Here is an 18,855-nt window from a genome sequence, read left to right as displayed (position 1 = left end):
CATTAGAAAGTTAAAAACAAACTAACTTTCATTTGAATGTTTACATTTACTACTTTAAAATTAACTTCTGGCAATATCTTTATTTAATTTTGCAATTTTTTTCTCAACACAATGTTAACGGTTGTATGGCAACAAGTAAACAAATGAAGTTCCGTCTTACCAGTGTGTGTTACAACAAGCCACGTGTTAGTTTGTGCCCCGCTGTCCCCTACAAATGTAACGAGAATCAGGTATGTGATAGCTGTGCGGATGTGTAAACCTCACTCCCCTGGCCTCAAGAGGCGCACTAGCGACTGACATTAGAGGCTGTAGCCCTTAGCCTCCTTGTTAGTGCGCCTGCCTTCCATGCCGGAGGCCCCTGTTCAAGTCTTAAATGTGGGGAATAGATTTGATATTAAACATTTTCAAAGTGAGATCACATTGACTGATCCAATCACAATGAAGATTCATTTGTTTACAGAATACTTGAGATATTATGAAAGGTCAAATGTGATAGAAATGAAAAAGAAATGTAGCCCCCTTTTCTAAAGTAGTTATTTTGAATAAGCATTATCTTAATTTGTTAATCAAAAACGCATGTTACTGTATCAAATGTATTTGCATAAATTGACCAATTGTGTCCAATAACTATTGCCCATTTTACAGTTTAAGGGGTCCTGTTCGACCCGCTCTGAGCAGGATTCCAGCAAGCTAGCGTCAGTCGCTAACATGCCACTTGAGGCCAGTGGAGAGAGGTTTACACATACCGCACAGCTATCACTACCAGCTGGCTCCCGTTTCACTCACCCCCCTAAACCTCACTCCCATTCGGTCATGGCACCACTGTAACCGGTCTTGCTCGACTTGATCTGAGCGGGATTCGAATCGACATCAGCTTGAATGGGAGGCAGGCACACACACAAGGAGACTAAAGGTTACAGCCTCTAGCGTCAGTCGCTAACATGCCACTTGAGGCCAGTGGAGAGAGGTTTACACATACCGCACAGCTATCACGTACAAGTTGGCTCCTGTTACACTCACCCCCCTAAACCTCACTCCCATTCGGGTCATGGCACCACTGTAACCGGTCTTGCTCGACTTGATCTGAGCAGGATTCAAATCGATGTCAGCTTGAATGGGAGGCAGGTACACAAACAAGGAGGCTAAAGGCTACAGCCTCTAGCATCAGTCGCTAACTCGGCACACAATTTTAACCCAACTGGAATATTAACTCCTGCCACACTAATTGGTTACAAATGACAGTGGAATGAATAAAGATAAGACAAAAATAAATTTTTAATTGATGATTAAAAATAATAGATGCACCTTGATATGAAACTATAAGGTCTTCATTGCATCTGAACGAAATACTTCATCACACAAATATGTCTCATAGTTGTACTTTTTCTTAAACTGTACACTAGTTACACATTTGAACAGAAGGTGACGCTGTACCAGACAGCGGAAGTGAAGAATAGAGTACTCGGCCATCAGCAGCGATAGTGCTATGTGGCCTAACAAAGTGAAACACTCACAGAAATGGAGCGTACCGAACAGTAAAAGCCTTTTCAAGATTGTTTGTATTCTGTTTGTCAGTGTGTGGATTTTATAGTCTCTTAGACCCCTAAGGCAGATCTGTGAGATAATCACAACGGTATTTCTTGAAAGGACATCTGATGAGCGGCAGAGAAATTTGGGTCGCTCCCACTCTGCTGCTTTATCAGTCTGCAAGATCCCACTGTTCACTTTAATATATGTTATCAATAACATGAATTAACACTTCACTCCAAAATGCTCCTTATAAAATTGTTAGGCCTTTATGACCACTTTACATTATGAAACAGTGTGAGGTTTAGCAGTCAACTGTTTGCCTATTTTTCGTTGACATTTCAACTGTGTTGAATAAAAACATTATTACATTTACAGATTTTAGTTAGTTTGTTGGTATCTTCATAAATGCCTATCATTTTTTAAATTCTAATCAGCATGTTTTGCACTACCATGACAAATGTAGAGATCTGTTTCTTGAAAAGAAGTTGTTGAAGTACGGACTTCACAATCATTTTATGTTGGATGATGTTTTTGGGCACCTTTTAAAATGTAAATAAGATAAAGAGGAAAAACACCTTATTATGCATTTGATATGGTTACAATTTCATTGAACTTCTCAACTGTCTCAAAATATGTGAAACCCTCGAAAATGAATCAAGCGAGGGAACATGTAAAAGTCAAATTGGATAGATATTTTTACATACAATTTTATCATACTTATATTTGCAACCAATGTTGAAAGTGAAATGAAATGTGAAACAAAGGTTTTCTGAATTCCCTTTTCCATTATATTATATTAAACATCCCTTGCTTTTATTTATAACAAGAGCATGTTGGATATTCCAGAACTGAATCATGAAAAAGTGACATAAGAGGCAATGAGCAGTTAATACCTTTAAATTAAACAATATCACATGAGCAAGAGTGCGATATGACCCTACATCAGCACTGCTGTGATTCGGCGGCAGTACCATAGGTAATCACAGCAGTGCTGATTTAGGGCCATATAGCATGATTGTGAGTGTGATATTGCTTATATACAACAGTTCAATGAACAAGAAAATAATGGCAAATTAGGGAAAACTGAGTACGGTCATAAAAAACGCATTTGGAACTTCTTTCTTACGTGACAGATCAGAATCTGCTGTTGGTGGTTCAAAACAAATGTGGTCCAAGCCTCCATTAGTAATTCAAAATTGTCACGTTAGAACTAGTATCACAGCTTGGGCACAGCTTTTTAACAAGTTATTGGAGAAACAAGAATGTGTGTTTGTGTGTGTGTGTGTGAAACAGAGAGAGAGAGAGAGAGAGAGAGAGAGAGAGATATTGAGCATGTGCCATCACCTGTTGATGATGCTGTAGTCTGTTTGTCAGCTTTCTGAAGATCAACTTTCTCAGTGGAAAAATAGCCGTTCAAGCAGGGGTATTCCTCCCTATTTCACGGTAGCCGGAGCGCAAGAGTCATTCACTCTAGAAACCACAATGTCCTCCGCCATTTTGAACAGCATTTCCTCTCCAATAAACTTTTTCAAGAGTTAAGTTTCTTGAGTTTTTGTAATTAATCAGTCTGTCGTGTTTCTCAGCTGTGATGAGCCTTAATGCTGAAGTTGTTTGTTTAAAGCCATTTAAAGCCATTTGTTAGCTTTAGTAGTGTAGTAATAATACGAGGGATCATTCAGTGCTGTTGAATGTAACAATGAGTGACGCTGACTCAATCACATCACCCATCTGGCTTATTTTACACATAAAAATGGTCTTTTGCTTCCAAGTGCTGGCTAAAATTTGTAATGTCACAAAATTAAATGTAAAGAGACAGATGGCACTTAACATATCAGCACTGCTCTTACACTTTAGTTTAGAACGGCGGAGTGAAAAACACAGTGAAGCGTCAGTGTGCTGATGGTGTGAGACCATCAGTGCTCATAGACCGTCTCTTGTCCAATCAGATTCGAGGACCGGAACTAGCGGATTTGTGTGTGTGTGTGTGTGTGTGTGTGTATATTTATATATATAAGAACCAATAATCATGTGTCATATGTATTCTATTTTTATAACTTAAAGATTAAAATTCTCTAATGGATCCAGCATTTCAAATTTCGAAAAGGCATTTTCACTTTGAGTATAATTCTTGAAACAAATTTCCTAAAACATTGTTGTATAATAATATTACTTCATACTCATTCAACATTCTTTCACTACAATAAAAAAAAAATCTAATAAAAAAACTACTTTAAACACCTCAAAATAGCAGTGCATACAAATTAATTTGTACAAATAAATTATAATGTGAAAAAAAATTCACTTAAAATACACCCACTTCTTATTAGAATGATTATTATTATTTTCCAAAAAGTGATGTATACCAAACTATTGAAGGTTGCTTTAAAAACACACACACACACACACACACACACACACAAAAATTATATATATATATATATATATATATATATATAGAAGGACGGACGGAATATGGCTTTAACCTGTGGCCGGTACTGATAATACACAGTGGTGTTTCATATTACATATTCGCTTCTACATCTTTTCCACTATAAAATACTTTTACAAAGTAAAACAAAGTTTGAAAGAAACTTTAAATAGACTGGGGATAATGGCCAAAATCCAGTCAACATACTGAATTATTATTATACTTAATTATAATTGTTTTTCATGTTTTTTTATATATTTATTTTTTTGTATTACATACAAGTTTATTTCTATGGCAGCTTAAGGTTTCACTTTAGAAAATAAGCAAATGACCACCATATTCAAAAAATAAAACTTTTGTGAAGGTTTTTAAAGTACACAAGTGCTCTTATGGTTGGTTTGGAGCCAAATAGATTAACTGGCAAATGTATTTGAGATGAAATTATGAAAAACCCTGATTGTTAGATCAGTATAATTATTAAAATATAGTAAAAATTAATTTACTGGCATGTACATATACAACCACATTCAAGTGTGTGGAAAGGTTACTGAGACCAGTTACTGCAGAAATAGATCTGCATACTGAGCACCTTTGCATTCAATAAGTGACCTTTGACCTTTATACAAATAACAGACACTGTACATATTCAGCCCTTATTGGTGTATTTTTTACATTTCAATTATAAGTTTGAAAACCAGTCTTATGTGTGTATTGTCCTCTGATGACTGACACACACAAAAACACGCACAATGCTATTCTTGTTGTATTTTACATGGGGCCACACGGAAAGTTGCAGGGCCGTCTCTTCAGCTAAGAAGGGGCCAATGCAAAATCTTCTCTGATCAGACCTGCCACAGAGACAGTGTGCCTCCAGATTGGTCAGTTTGAGTCTAATTTTAAAGAACATTATCAGGAAAGAGAAACTCTTTTTTTCTTGAGCACAAGTGGAGATGATGTTGTTATGGCAGTGCTTTTCCTCAGGGAGAGTCTCTTCGAGTTGTCCATCAAACGGAAATCTCATATGTAGTTCCACCCACGCCTGTGACCTTTCTGACATTTTTTTGACTCAGTGGAGTTCCAGTAGGTGTCCCTAGATGGCAGTCACGTGCTTGGCCCTTTAGTTGTCCGTTGACTTTACCTTGACCCATGTCCTCTCTATGTAGAGAAAATATTAGAAAAGAAGCACAGATATTTGAGGTGTGCATGTCATGGTCTTGGGCTAATAGTTCCAAAATCATATTTTTGCCTGGATCAAATCATGCAGCCTAATGTTAGTTACTCTTAAATGGACCCTCATCCCAGATGTACAATGAACATAAAACTCAGTAGGAAGACCAAAGACCATAAAGTGTAAACAACATGTATAATGATATGGTTTAGGAAACATCACTTACAAAATTCAAATATAAACAAAATACATCTCATGAATGGATACTGGATCATGAATACTGATTAAAAAATGTCTGACAAAGCAGCATATTTTAAAGGAATATTTTGAGTTCAATACAAGTTAAAGGAATAGTTCACACAAAAATTAAAACTTTCTTTCTTCTGCTGAACACAAACAAAGACTTTTAGAAGAATATTTCAGCTTTGTAGTTCCTCACAACTCAAGTGAAAGGTGGCCAGGCAATTGAAGCTTCAAAATGAAGATAAAATCAGCATAAAGGTAATCCATAACACTCCAGTGGTTAAATCCATGTGTTTAGAAGCTATATGATAGGTGTTTTTTATACTATAAATTATCCTCCCTGCCCAGTAGGTGGCAATATGCACGAAGAATTCATATTGCCAAAACACAAGGAGAATGTGAAAGTGAAAGTGGAGATTTGTAGTAACAAAGTCATTAAATATTGAATTAAATCACTGGAGTCATGTGGTTTACTTTTATGCTGCCTTTATGTGAAGCTTCAAAATGTTGGTACCCATTCACTTGCATTGTATATACAGGGCTTAGATATATGTGTGTATGTGTATTTGTTTGTGTCTTCTTTAAAATCTTCATCTCTTTTGAACAATTGTGTTTGAATTTTGGGGAGAGGATCTATTAATTAATAACTGCATACATCAGTCATTACTGCATGATTAATGTGCTGCTTTAACATAACAAAGCAAAAAAATATAACAAAATGAAAACGTGAAAAAAATCAGTGCATCGTTTCTGCCAATTACTTGCATTTAATCTAAGCGCAAACATACGCTTAGAGCAGAATTGTCAGTTATTTTAGAAGAGTACCTGCATTAGCTCTACAGAGATGAGTGTGCTTCTCTTCTTACACTTTATTGTGATATCAGGCACACTGAAAAAGTTCCATGAACTTGTACATGTATGTAGGCGCATTTTAACATTTTCCGATCGGAAGTTTATTTCCTATGAACCAGTAAAGTTTCAAAATTTGTTTTAGCATCACCCTAGAACTTCTTGGTTTCACCAGACTTGTGCTTAGGAAGTCAAAAAATATATAATTAAAGCCTGACATGTCTATGCCATTATAATGGATGCTGCGCCCCTGAAAATAGTATGATGGATAAAAACGAACCATGATGGAAATTTAACAACTCAGTCTGTCAGAGTGACAGATAATGATTTTTTCTACCGCAGCCTCTGACTCAATGTAACCCAGATTTTTATTTTGAGAAAATGAGGGTCAAGACAAAATTAACTTTAATGGTAATCAACATCATGCCACAAATGCACAACTTGTATTGACCCAGAATATTCCTTTAAGTAGAGATAACCATGATGCAAGCAAATGTACCCTATAGATAGATGTCATGCAAAAAGTGTCATAAATAAGCTCATGAATATGGATGAACAGGCGTGCACAGTGAAAGTGAAGAATGAGAATGAGAGCAAATTTATTTGTATATAAATAAAAATACATAAGCAAAAGCAACACAAGAAACATACATAAGCTTAAGTCTTAACTCTTAACATATAAAGATATATAATAATAATCTAACTAATAATGCTTAAAGACAGACTGTTCTTTAAAAAAGAACTACATTTTTTTAACTTTCTTTATATTGCACACGTGGCTACACAACTACACTATACACAAGTGAAATCTCTTTTCTAAAGTCTCTTGACCATATTGGATCAGAGAATACATAAATCATCTATCTTGTTTAGTCTATACACCATGCACCTTTCTTCAGAAAGTGGATGCTATGTGTCATACCTTGTACCCAGATGTGGGGAGTCCGCCCTCTCCAGGGCACTTATGAAGGCGACCTTCTGATGCGTGTATGAGGGGGAAAGGGGTACAACGGTTGGGGAGTGATGGGCTTGGTGCACCGGAGAGCGATATTGGTATTCGGCTGTTCTGCCCTGCATGTTTCCCAGATTGCCTCCATCTGTGTGGAGGGAAGTAGTGGATGTTCTCGGCACTCTTGCGAGCGAGGAGACTGAAGAACGAAGAACAGGAGTTCGGGGAGCGTATCCCACCATTCCAACCCCCATCAAGTTATCTCGAGAACCACACACAGGTGGAGTGGGCTCTCTGGAACCGGGTCCTTTGGGGCCATCGGGGTAGCACGCCCCAGGTGGGAGTCCATAGGCAGCTGCAGTGCAGGTGTCAAATACACCTGAATCATTGCCGTAGGCCACTGGTGCTTGCCGATGCATGAGCTTCTCTCTCTCCTCAAGATCTTTCCTCTCCTGGATGGAGGCCATAATGGTTTTGGAGAGGTTGTCGTAGCGGACTGGGGAGGGGTCTCGCTCATGGTCTCTTGAAAGTGGTGACTGCCGGCCGTACATCGCTCCTACATGCACAGGGCTGTAGGATGGTGGGCCGGCATGCCGTTGAAGCTCGGGCCCTCGCACATGGCACATTTTAGTGGGCAGGTAGGGCGAATGGAACCCCATGGAGGGCACTCCAGGGTGGGCAGCACACTCGCCCACAGAGGGCGTTATACTGGTGGTCAGCAGGCTGTCATAGGAAAGACTACCATTGCGCCCGGATAGTGTTCCAGGGGAAAAGACTCCTTTTTGAGGGGTGGAGGTGACAGTTTCAGGTTTGCTGCTCCCTAGTGGTACACGGTCAGCCCTGTTAACTCCCTGTTTAAGACTGATCGAACGAGAGGTCGTGCTGAAAGAGTCCAGCTGGAACGGGGAGGACTGGTATGTTCGATGGAGAGGAGTTCCGCGGTAGTCCGGCAGATCCAGATTAGGCTCTGAACGATAATCATGACCTCTCTCTTCTAAAACTGCTGAGTGCTTGCCATTCTCAGGCATTACAATCTGAGAAGAGGGCAAAACATTTTTTTAAAGAAATGCTAGCAAAAATGTACTTGATAACTGTCAATTAAGAAAGTCTTTGAAAAATCAGAAGACATTGTGCAACCCTGTTTACAACACATTTCACTTCTGTAAGGTGGCATATTTCCAAGTAAAACTAGGTATTTAAAGAGAAAAAAAGTGTACATGATGGGACTTGAGTTTATCCATTGGCAATTGAATAGATTTTAGGCATGGAAGTTCCATTTTAAGATGGAGCCAACCCATGAAATGCCAAGCTTGGTTGACGTCAGCAGAAAAGGAACGTTTTTTCAGAAGAATAGAAAGTTACTTCATTTCAATTAAAGACTACCATGACAAAACAATTTTACATTTGGAATTCAACATGCATCAATCAATAGTTTTCAATATATATGACCAGGAACATGCATTAAGTAAATATGGTCCACGTGCAATCTCTGAAATTGCAAAAGTCACATTTTAGAAATGAAAATCAGGGTGCAAACAGATTGTATATTCACAATCCAATGAAATGCCACACACATAACATGAAGACTTCTAGAACACTTTATAAATGATCTTTTTAGGCTGCATTTAGTGAACTCATTATTCAGTTTTATCAGCAGCTAGAGTCAAATTGTTGCTCCCACCTTTTCTCCCGTTGCATGATAGTGCACTTTGGGCATGGTGCCGAAGGAAGGTCTGTATTTGTACATGGCTGGGGTGGATGGATTGGTGGTTTTGCTGGACAGGGAACTCTCTAGAAAGTGTGACACAAATTAGAGTAATTGAATGACTTAAAGGAATATTCCGGGTTCAATACAAATTAAGCTCAATCGACAGCATTCGTGGCATAATGTTAACGTCCCTCCATTTCTTTAAAAAAGTGTAGATAGAGGTTACATTGAGGCACTAACAATACAAGTGAATGTGGCCAATTTTTGGAGGGATTAAAGGCCAAAATTTGAAGCTTATCATTTAAAAAAAAAAAAAAACACCTTAAATTAATTATTCTGTTAAAACTTAAGTATTATTTGATCTGTAATGGTGTTTAAATTGTCCCTTTTATAGTCATTTTAGGGTTTGTTGACATTAAATCGCCATGGCAACGAAGTTGTAAAACTGGCAATAACTTAACACAGAATTGGTTGTAAGCAATTTTATCACACTATATCATGTTTACACGCATAATGTTTATGTCTTATGGCTATAAATTTGAAACAGTGAGTATTTTAATGTTCAAAAATTGGCCCCCATTCACCTCCATTGTAAGTGAATCACTGTAACCTTGATTTTTGCTTTTTTAAGAAAAAAGGAGGGGCAAGTCAAAATAATTGCTGTGGTAATTAACATATTATGCCACAAAAGCTGTCGATTGAGCTTAATTTGTATTAAACCTGGAATATGCCTTTAAAGGTGCTGTAAAAAGATGCACCACCAGATGGCAGCAGAAGTGCAGTTAAGAAAAATTCAACAACCAGCTAAATGTGGCAAGTCAAATCAAAAGTATTGATTATATTTCAGCACAGAAGTGGTATTTATTTTATTTTTAAATGTGGTGATCACAAAAACAAACAAATAAACAAACAAATAAGCAAACAAACAAAAAAAGCTTCTAAATAACCTGCAGTATTGACTATGATGGCATAAGTTGTTCTTTAGTGCTACTTGCCTTCGCTCGAAGTAAGTTGACTCTTGAGTTGGTTGTAGCGTTCTGCTTTGGGTGGCAGAGGTGGATGTGTGTCAATACCTTTATTATCCACACCATCCAGACTTATCTTAGACTGAGACAAAAAAAAAAAAAAAAAAGTTTCCATTCAAATATTCATTTTTGGAAAGCACATGGACAGACTTAAGAAAAAATACTCTTAAAACGGTTCCTTTAAAACAATCATCAGAATTGGAATAATTACAATCTAAGTTATGAGTCTGTATGGATATTCCAGCCCCTAGTACACTAACTGAAACCATTGCAATTTCAGGCTGTAGGCAGACAGAGAATTAAAAGCTTCTTTTTTTTTTTACTCACTTTGGTTCGTAGGATGTTACTATGGATACCATTGTCAGTGACTTTTACACTGATGTGGCGGGTAGAGAGGTCAGGACGGAGGAATGGCGGTTTGATAGTGATGGGAGTTTTCTTCCTGGGATCAGCGATGTATCTGCATAGCAGAGATTCAATGTAAAACAATAGCAGCTGACATGATGTATGATGAAACACCAGAACTAAATAATCTGCAAGCTTTTTATTGATGTTTTCCTTCTAAAACCTCACAGCTCAGGTATGTTTTATATAAAGCATAAAAGCTTTGTCTACTGGGTATATAACACCCATCAGAGCAAACACATTAATTTTAAAACATCTTGTAAATTCATGGGCAAGAACAAATCAATGCCTCAATCAGATCCTTGCAGGTAGGTTACACAAGACTTGATGACTTTTTCCGATTCAAGGGAATTCTTCATTTGTTTTGTGCCTGACCTTCAAAAGATTGTCCTATGTTTCTTTTTTGAGGATAACTTCACCAGTCTTAAGTCATTAACCTTGGCTCCAATCTGTGTTTATACGGTAATCACTTTCTCTCCCCATTGTTTCAAGAGCTGATTCAAACCTTAACTGCCATATTCTCTTCCTGCTTAAGTTTTGTAATACAGGCGAGAAAAACAGGACACAATCTACCTTCCTATGGACCCTTATTCTTCTCAAACCCCTCTAGACTTTCCTCTAGTTATAAACAACCTTTTTCCCCCTCTCTGTCTGCTGTATGAACATCACGAATTTGTCTGCTACATTTATTAAACACATTTTTGAGGTTTCACGTTAAGGCCCCGATTTTCTAAGATCTCAAATAACGGGTGCTAATTTGCTTGTGCAATCTATGAAATTACACGAGTGCATCGTGGCATTTTGTGGGCGATTTACTAAGAAAAACCACGCAAATAACTACATGTGCAAATATGTTGGACACCCTCCAAATGGAGGCTTTTGCGTGTGGTACTCGCATCAAATGCAAATATAGTACAGCTCTCACTGAATACCATTTTATTTTTATTAAATCTGGAATTTATATGTTTCTTTATAATTGGATGATATCATCATAAAATTCCTGCTATTTAACAAGTGTAAGAGTGGTTGATGAGAATGCACATGACACTTTTCACTTTAAATGTTCATCATTCACAAAGAAAATACTATATTATGTACACATTAAACCAACGCACCACTGATGTACACTTAAATGAAATCAGAATTTAAAACGTCTATTATCTTGACCAGGGCAAAGTTAGCAGCGCACGAGAGACACGGGTTGCTGCACAATACAGAACTTGCGCTCCCTTGCTCATTTCATGGGATCAAGACAAAAAACATTTGTCCTACAGGAGGCTAATTAAAATATTTCACAATTGCACAATATTTCGTCCATTAAAATGTATTATGCGCATTTGGAGGCACGCCTCTAAATTAATTTTCATTTGGGGGAATAGCACGTCTTGACAATTGTCAAGACGTGCTATTTTGTGCATCTGAAAGACACAGCCTTTAAAAGACAATGTTAGTATAGGGGGCCTGGGTAGCTCAGCAAGTAAAGATGCTGACTACCACACCTCGAGTCTCAAGTTCGAATCCAGGGTGTGTTGAGTGACTCCAGTGATGCTTCCAATTGCAACCAATTGGCCCGGTTGCTAGGGTGGGCAAAGTCACGTTGGGTTATTCTCCTTGTGGTCTCTATAATGTGGTTCTCACTCTCGGTGGGGCACGTGGTGAGTTGTGGATGCCACAGAGAATAGTGTGAGTTTGCTCTTATTATGTTATTGTTTTAATTTTATTTGTGATGGACAGTCAGGGAAGTCACTGTTTTATAGCTCTACTCTTAAATGTTCATTGCATCTCGTCTGTTTTGCAAACAGAAAACACAACAAAACCTAATGTAAATTAATTTAAAGTGAAATTAAACACCAACGCTCTGCTCCAATATGACTCATAGAATAAGACAGCTGTCAATTGCCAAGCAACCAGCTGTCAGGGGCCATGGAAACGAGCTGAAGTGCCAAGTGTCACTACTGACTTTCACACACTTCTGGTATGTGCGAGAGAATGACTGTTTACAAACGTGCTTATACTGTACATGTGTAGTAGCCAACATGTGCCAGGATGTCCTTTACCTCGGAGCAAGCGGACTGCACAAAACATGTTTCACGTTGCCACAGCAACCCCGAGTGAACGGATTGACTCCTCCTCTGAACTTTCCTGTCACCTGAGAACAGAGAGATGGGATTAATTCTTTTAACATACTGAGGAGATGGAAAACAACTGTCCTTGACCCACAGGCCCGTAATGTGTCATAAAAATAACAGGCTTTGTAACAGATGTCGTGCTTGAACAACAGAAGGCAATCTAGTTGGAAAGACATCAAGGTGATTCTGAGTGGTTGAGAAAAGTGTGAAAACGTGCCGACGATTCTGCCACTATTTGTGTCCTTGTTGTATGCAGAGGACCAGATTAAATATTGCATGGTGTAAATGTGCATGTGTGTTTCACCTGTTCATTTGTGGTGCGTCCTCGGGCCACCAGAACCATGTGAAATCCAGTGAGGCCCACGACCGGGATGAAGAACAGTCCAGCCACACACATAACCACCATACTGGAGGGAGGAAAAGTCAAGGAGCCCACTGTGCAGTTTACAGAACATCAACACCTTGTTCTAATTAGGTGTGACATGGCAAGTTTACAGCATCAAGTGACATTGACAGTCACAGCTGGTTAGGACAAAAACTAAGGTTGACATGGAAGAGATTTGATTTATCACGTGATGATTTGTTGCACTGCATGTTCCAGGTCCATCACAAGTTTTGCTCAATCGATAGCATTTGTAGCACAAAACATAGTAATACTTTTTAATAAGGTTACATTTGTTAACATTAGTAACTGCATTAAGTATCATGAAATAACAATGAACAATATATGTTTACAGTATTTATGAATTATTATTTTGTTAATGTTAGTTAATACAAATACAATTGTTAATTTTTAGGTTATGTTATAGTTAAAAGTGCATTAACTAATGTCAACATTAACCCTTACACTCTAAAGACCTGGGCCATCATTCACTGCTGTACCTCATCCATTTTTTGGAGCTGTGTCCACACCTCTTTAGTCTTCCTCAATCTATATCTTATAAATACAGTAGTACAAAAAATGTCATAATTGTAAAAATAATTATAAAATAAAATAAAATAATTATAATGGTGTATAGGGTCATTAGAAACCTGAACTATGTAAGAGTGTCATTTTTGTTTTGTTTGTTTACTTCCATAAATTACATTTTTTATTATTATTTCATATCTATTAAATTTACTATCACATAATATAATGTTCTATAAATAAGTAATATATTCATACAAATAAATACTTTATCACACTGAGTTTCTGTGCAACAATGAATTATCAACAATGGTGACTTAATAGTATCCATATGCACGTACACATACATAATCTACATGCTATTTTTTACTATTATGGACTTGATTTACATTTAACATTGATATTTGACGAAGAAACAACATTGAAGTAAACCACAGTATAGCAAGTACAATATATTAACAGTATGTTATGATTGTTGTCATTTGGGTGTGCAATTGAAATTATGCAAGTTGTGCATCTATTTAGACTCAATAAGTGCCTGAGAAAATACCTACTGTATGTGTAACGTTTGTGTAAATTATGTGAAGCTCATGTGTAGATTATGTGTTCTTTGCAGCTCAATATTTGTTTGAAAGCCAGTTGCGTCTCATGAAATTTCAGTGTGAAAATCTAGATTTGTCCTGATTTGTTGCATTGTCTCTTTGATTTATGAAAATTAAAATCAAAATATATCAAAAGGTATTTTATTTTATTATTTTCTAATTGTCTTGAAAATATTTTGAGATTTTTAAACTAACTGGGCATTTTGTAGTTCCATTTTTGATAGGTATATGTGTCGGGGCTCTAAAGACCCAAATATTAAAGAGTGTATGAGAAAATTTCCATGCATTTAAGGGTCAACCAAGATTAATAAATGCTCTAAAATATTATTTAAGGTTAGTTTATGTTACCTAATGTTAACAAATTTAACCTTAAAGTGTATTTTAAACAAAAACATATTTGACTCATCCCTCGGATATATATGCACACACACACACACACACACACACACACACACACACACACACACACACCTACACATGTATATATATATATATATATATATACATACATATACACACACACACACACACACAATACATACACACAGTACATACATTTATATATATATATATATATATACTGTGTTATTTATGGACTGGCCCCATTTAGTCACATTGTAAGTGCCTTCTTGTAATCAGGACTTTTAGGTTTTTTTTATAAATAAAAGAGGGGCGAGTTGAATATATTTCTGTGGTAATAAACATTACTCTACAAATGCAGTTGATTGAGCTTAACTTGTATTGAACCGAAAAAATTCCTTTAAAAGGGTCCTTGACTTTTTGATACTGGCATTTCCATTTTCTTTTTATTCAAGAATGCACTTTAGATCTAAAGATGATGAATTTATGATGCCCCCGAAGGATACGTCACAGTTGTGTGGAGTGCACTCAGCCTCTCGAGGTGGTGCAACACAAACAGCAGGCCAAAGGAAAATACGCCCACCATGTGAACACTTAGAGACAGCAGAAACAAGAAGAAATAGCGATAATTCCTCCGGCCAATGCAGTTATTCACCCATGGGCAGTGATGGTCAAAGTCCTACAATAAGAAGGAAAGTATGTGTGTGAGCACTTGACAATTTTTGTGATCATTTTATATTATATGGGGAATGCTGATATGGTATGTGTATGTAAGTGTGTCTCACCTCTACGCAGTTGTCACACACACTGCAGTGAGAGCAGCGTGGAGGTCTGTAGAAGTGGCATGTGGCACACCACTTCATCCGCACCTGAATTCCTTTTATCTCCACGTTTTTATAGAGCGGTGCTCGGAAATCATCATCTTTATCCTCGTCCTCATCCGCTGGGATTGGAGGAAAGATAGACAGAATTTCCAATATTTACATTAACTAATGTGACCTGCTTATAGATACCGTTTGCCTTAGTTTACAATAACACATGATGAGAAGATGCTTTCATCTATAGAATGCTAGCACTATAATCCACATTTATAATCCAAATGTACAAATAAAATAAATTACATTTATACATATTTGAAAGGTACTGTACCTCTGGGGAATACTCCTGGATCCATGAAGGTGGCCATGCTGAAGTTGCCCAACACAAAAAGGAAGATGATGCCATTGTATAAAGGCACAACAGGGGAGATGTCCTTGGTTAACCACGGACACCTGAAAGGGTATGACACGAGAGAGAGAGAGAGAGAGAAGGATTATGAACTAGAATGCTAAAGCCGACAGTTTGAAGAAGAACATCCAATAAAATATGCATTCCTTTTCACTGTACAGCTGAAGAAAAAAAAAACTCGCTTCAGGCGCCCCTCCATGGACAATACCCCAGGAAATGGAGCTCAACCGTGCCCATATGCCCAACAACACTTCCTGCTTTAGCCACTGGGGGCAGCGTTTCACACTTCAGTAAGCACAGACCGATTTTAGATCAAAGAAATGTCAACCTACTGTTTCCGATTTCACCTTGAAGTCAGTCTGGCCCAGCACACACAAACAATATGGAAATGGTGATTTCTCCAAACCAGCAAAATCAACCTGTTTTGCTTCAGTACCAAGATTTTACACTGGACTTCAAGTGGAAACCCAACACAGTACAAACAACAATTATTTAATTCGGTTTTTTTTTTTCTCCATGATTTTCAATTAAGAGGGCTCGCCATTTAAGCTGTCTGATATTTGCCTATTTTGGCTAGCTTCTATGAAGTGTCAGATTAATTTGTGCCAAAATAAGGCAGAGTTTGACTGGACATGCAGTCTTTGATGTCAACAACAAAAAATATGGAAAGTATTTACTCCCTTTCCAAAGCTGATAAGCCTATTTATTTTGCTATCCTATTTATCCATGAGTATACTGTTAGTTGCATTTTATTATTTGCATGATGCATTCTCCCCTGCTGTCTGTGACCCTATCAAAATAGACCAGCGATCCATTTCAGGGGCGCAACCCAACGATTGATTATGACATGATTCCATGGACGTAACAGAACATTTAGCAGCAAGATGACATGTTGTGAGCCAATCCTATTTCCCCTACTTTAAGTTCTCTCATAATAAAAGATTAATTTTACTGGGTCCTGCTCAGGTCTTATTTAAGCTGGGTTAACAGGCAGAGTTTTTATTTGAGTAGTCCTATACTTGGACCTGAGGCAATGCAGTCTGTTCCATTTATTATAGTATAGACTTTTCTGGCCAAGAACCGCCCAACTGACTGACATGTGAAACGACCAACCACAGTTTGTTAGGTTTTGTACCTGGGAGATGTACAAAACCTGTCAACAATGTCCTGTTCCTATTGTACTTCAAAATCAAAACAAACAAATAATAAATGATTTTTAAATGTAGAAAATTAAGCCCTTTTTAGGCCCATTAATATTTACTCCATTACTATATTATTCAATGACAGTTACGCACTTTTTACCCTTCGAATTTCATTAGCGTAATGCAAAAAGAGGATGTCATTATGATATTATCATCACCGCAATGTGAAAAAAGGATATTTATTTAAACTGTTAATACATCATAGTAGTGCTCCCTTGGTAATGTCTTCTATATTTGTTGATTACTGTAAAACAGTAAAAAAATTAAAACAATTTGAAAACCTCCGGACGCGTTGTGGTAATCAGAACTGAGTGCCAAAAGTGTTCTGAAAATAATATAACCATGCAAAAAATCTTAATGGTCCAAAATGTGGGCTTTATTTTCTCCATGCAAATAATTGCATTATTTTTTGTATTGATTTGGGGTTAAATATGACCAGGACATTTTCTTGACAGGTTTCGTGAGAATCACCCACATGTTGCTTAGGGGCATACATCTGAAAACAATGATACCACTATAATAGACCACCACGGAAATACATCAGTAATGGTGTGGCAGTCTCAAGGAATGGCTGCACAGAAAAGTAGAGATTATCTAACCGACAGAAAACAACATGGAATATGCATTTCTGCTCATGAATAATTAGTTTATTTGCTTGGTAATATCAACCCGGTACCTTTTAAACTACTACTAAAAAGTGCTATTTTCCAATGGCCGAACGTTAGACTGTTAGTGGTTTCCAAGCAACTGGGTGCATTAGTATAGAATTCAACTGATGTGTTGTCACAGGCATTTAAATACAGGCAATTTTATAATGGCTTTGAATACAGCACATCTAGTAAGATTTCAGAACTACAGCTATCCGTTTTATAAAACTCTTATGCCTCTCGCTATGACTATTCTCCTCTCTCTCTTTGGAGAGGTGAGTTCTGTCATCTTACTCATACACTCATCTGATATGTGCGCTGAGCACATTCCATTCAGTTTTTCATTTAATTCATTTTTTAATGCTTCATTTTATTCGCAGACCTAACAATGGAAGTCTTGAGAATACAAAGCGCAATTGCAGCGTGGTGTAGCATTTAGGCACAGCAGTAATAAGTGGAAGATAAAGAGGCCAGATTCCCCACCTTCAGACACAACAGATCAAAATAGATGGAATATCATCTCCTTCATGTATAATCTAATCACAAACAGACGACCTAGAATCAATCCATGCAGAGGGCGAAAAAAGTTAATCCAGTTTTATCGCCTGTATGAACATCTCCTTGGGGGTAAACAAGAACGTCAGGGAAATTATGGAATAAATACACTGCCTGTGAAATATGTTAACCCTTGATCTGCAAGTGTCTGTGAGATAGACTGCACTCATGAAGCAGTGTGAAGAAAAGCTTGACGCACCCCGTTGCCCTTCATCTGAAAGATAGGGTGGAGATTTTTATGAATATAAATGTGCTCAGAAATTACTTAATGTGTAGATTTCTGTTTCTCTTTATGTGAAGAGGACATATTTTCTGCACAAGGCCACCTATGTATTATCCATGCTAGGGAAGGGATACCAAGGAGGATGGTCAACTAGCTGTCCAATAACCAACTTGATTAATTTCAACAACTAATCTCCAGTGATTACGGTCAAATCAGTTTAATTTGTACAGTGCTTTTCATAACACATAAAATTGCAAAGATGCCTTAATGAAATAAACTCATAACCTCAGTTTGGCTTTTGGCTTGCCCACTGGGGGCATCAAGTAGTGACTTTATGTAGATGTATCTTTTGCAATTATTTTAGCTTTAATATTTAAGAAAACCTGTAAACAATGTTGAGATTAAGGGAGTTTTAATTATTGTTATCATAATTAATATTGCCATTTTTTAAATGTAACACATTCATAATTCAGGGTTTGCTTTTCATAACTCGAAAGCACCAAACGCAGGTCTATGCTGGTCATTTGCAAGTCTGTTTCTTCTTCCTGTGTGTTTTTGAGACAAAGGAATAATCCGGATTCAATACAGCATTTGTGGCATAATGTTAAGTACCACAAATATTAGGCTAATTGGAAAAGCAAATATCATGATTACAGTGAGGCGCTTACAATGGAAGTAAATGAGGTAAATCCGAAAAC

At 37.3% G+C, this 18,855-nt stretch overlaps 1 protein-coding gene across 1 annotated transcript in view; it reads right to left on the bottom strand.

Annotated features, from left to right (window-relative positions):
- Nucleotides 1-3,962: 3,962 nt before the first annotated feature.
- The window catches only part of LOC127634431 (palmitoyltransferase ZDHHC8B), an 84,197-nt gene continuing 69,304 nt past the window's right edge, over nt 3,963-18,855 (bottom strand). The window contains exons 2-11 of the mRNA XM_052113991.1: nt 15,453-15,574; nt 15,089-15,246; nt 14,810-14,982; nt 12,739-12,841; nt 12,363-12,454; nt 10,228-10,360; nt 9,871-9,982; nt 8,849-8,958; nt 7,141-8,201; nt 3,963-5,113 (exon numbers count right to left, since the gene is read on the bottom strand). Of these exons, the coding sequence (XP_051969951.1) occupies nt 4,963-5,113; nt 7,141-8,201; nt 8,849-8,958; nt 9,871-9,982; nt 10,228-10,360; nt 12,363-12,454; nt 12,739-12,841; nt 14,810-14,982; nt 15,089-15,246; nt 15,453-15,574 (2,215 nt within the window). The 3' untranslated portion in view covers nt 3,963-4,962. The remainder of the gene's footprint in view (nt 5,114-7,140; nt 8,202-8,848; nt 8,959-9,870; nt 9,983-10,227; nt 10,361-12,362; nt 12,455-12,738; nt 12,842-14,809; nt 14,983-15,088; nt 15,247-15,452; nt 15,575-18,855) is intronic.

This window comes from Xyrauchen texanus, chromosome 4 (assembly GCF_025860055.1).
Source record: "Xyrauchen texanus isolate HMW12.3.18 chromosome 4, RBS_HiC_50CHRs, whole genome shotgun sequence".
Taxonomy (NCBI): Eukaryota; Metazoa; Chordata; class Actinopteri; order Cypriniformes; family Catostomidae; genus Xyrauchen; species Xyrauchen texanus.
This window is presented reverse-complemented; position numbering and strand designations above follow the sequence as displayed.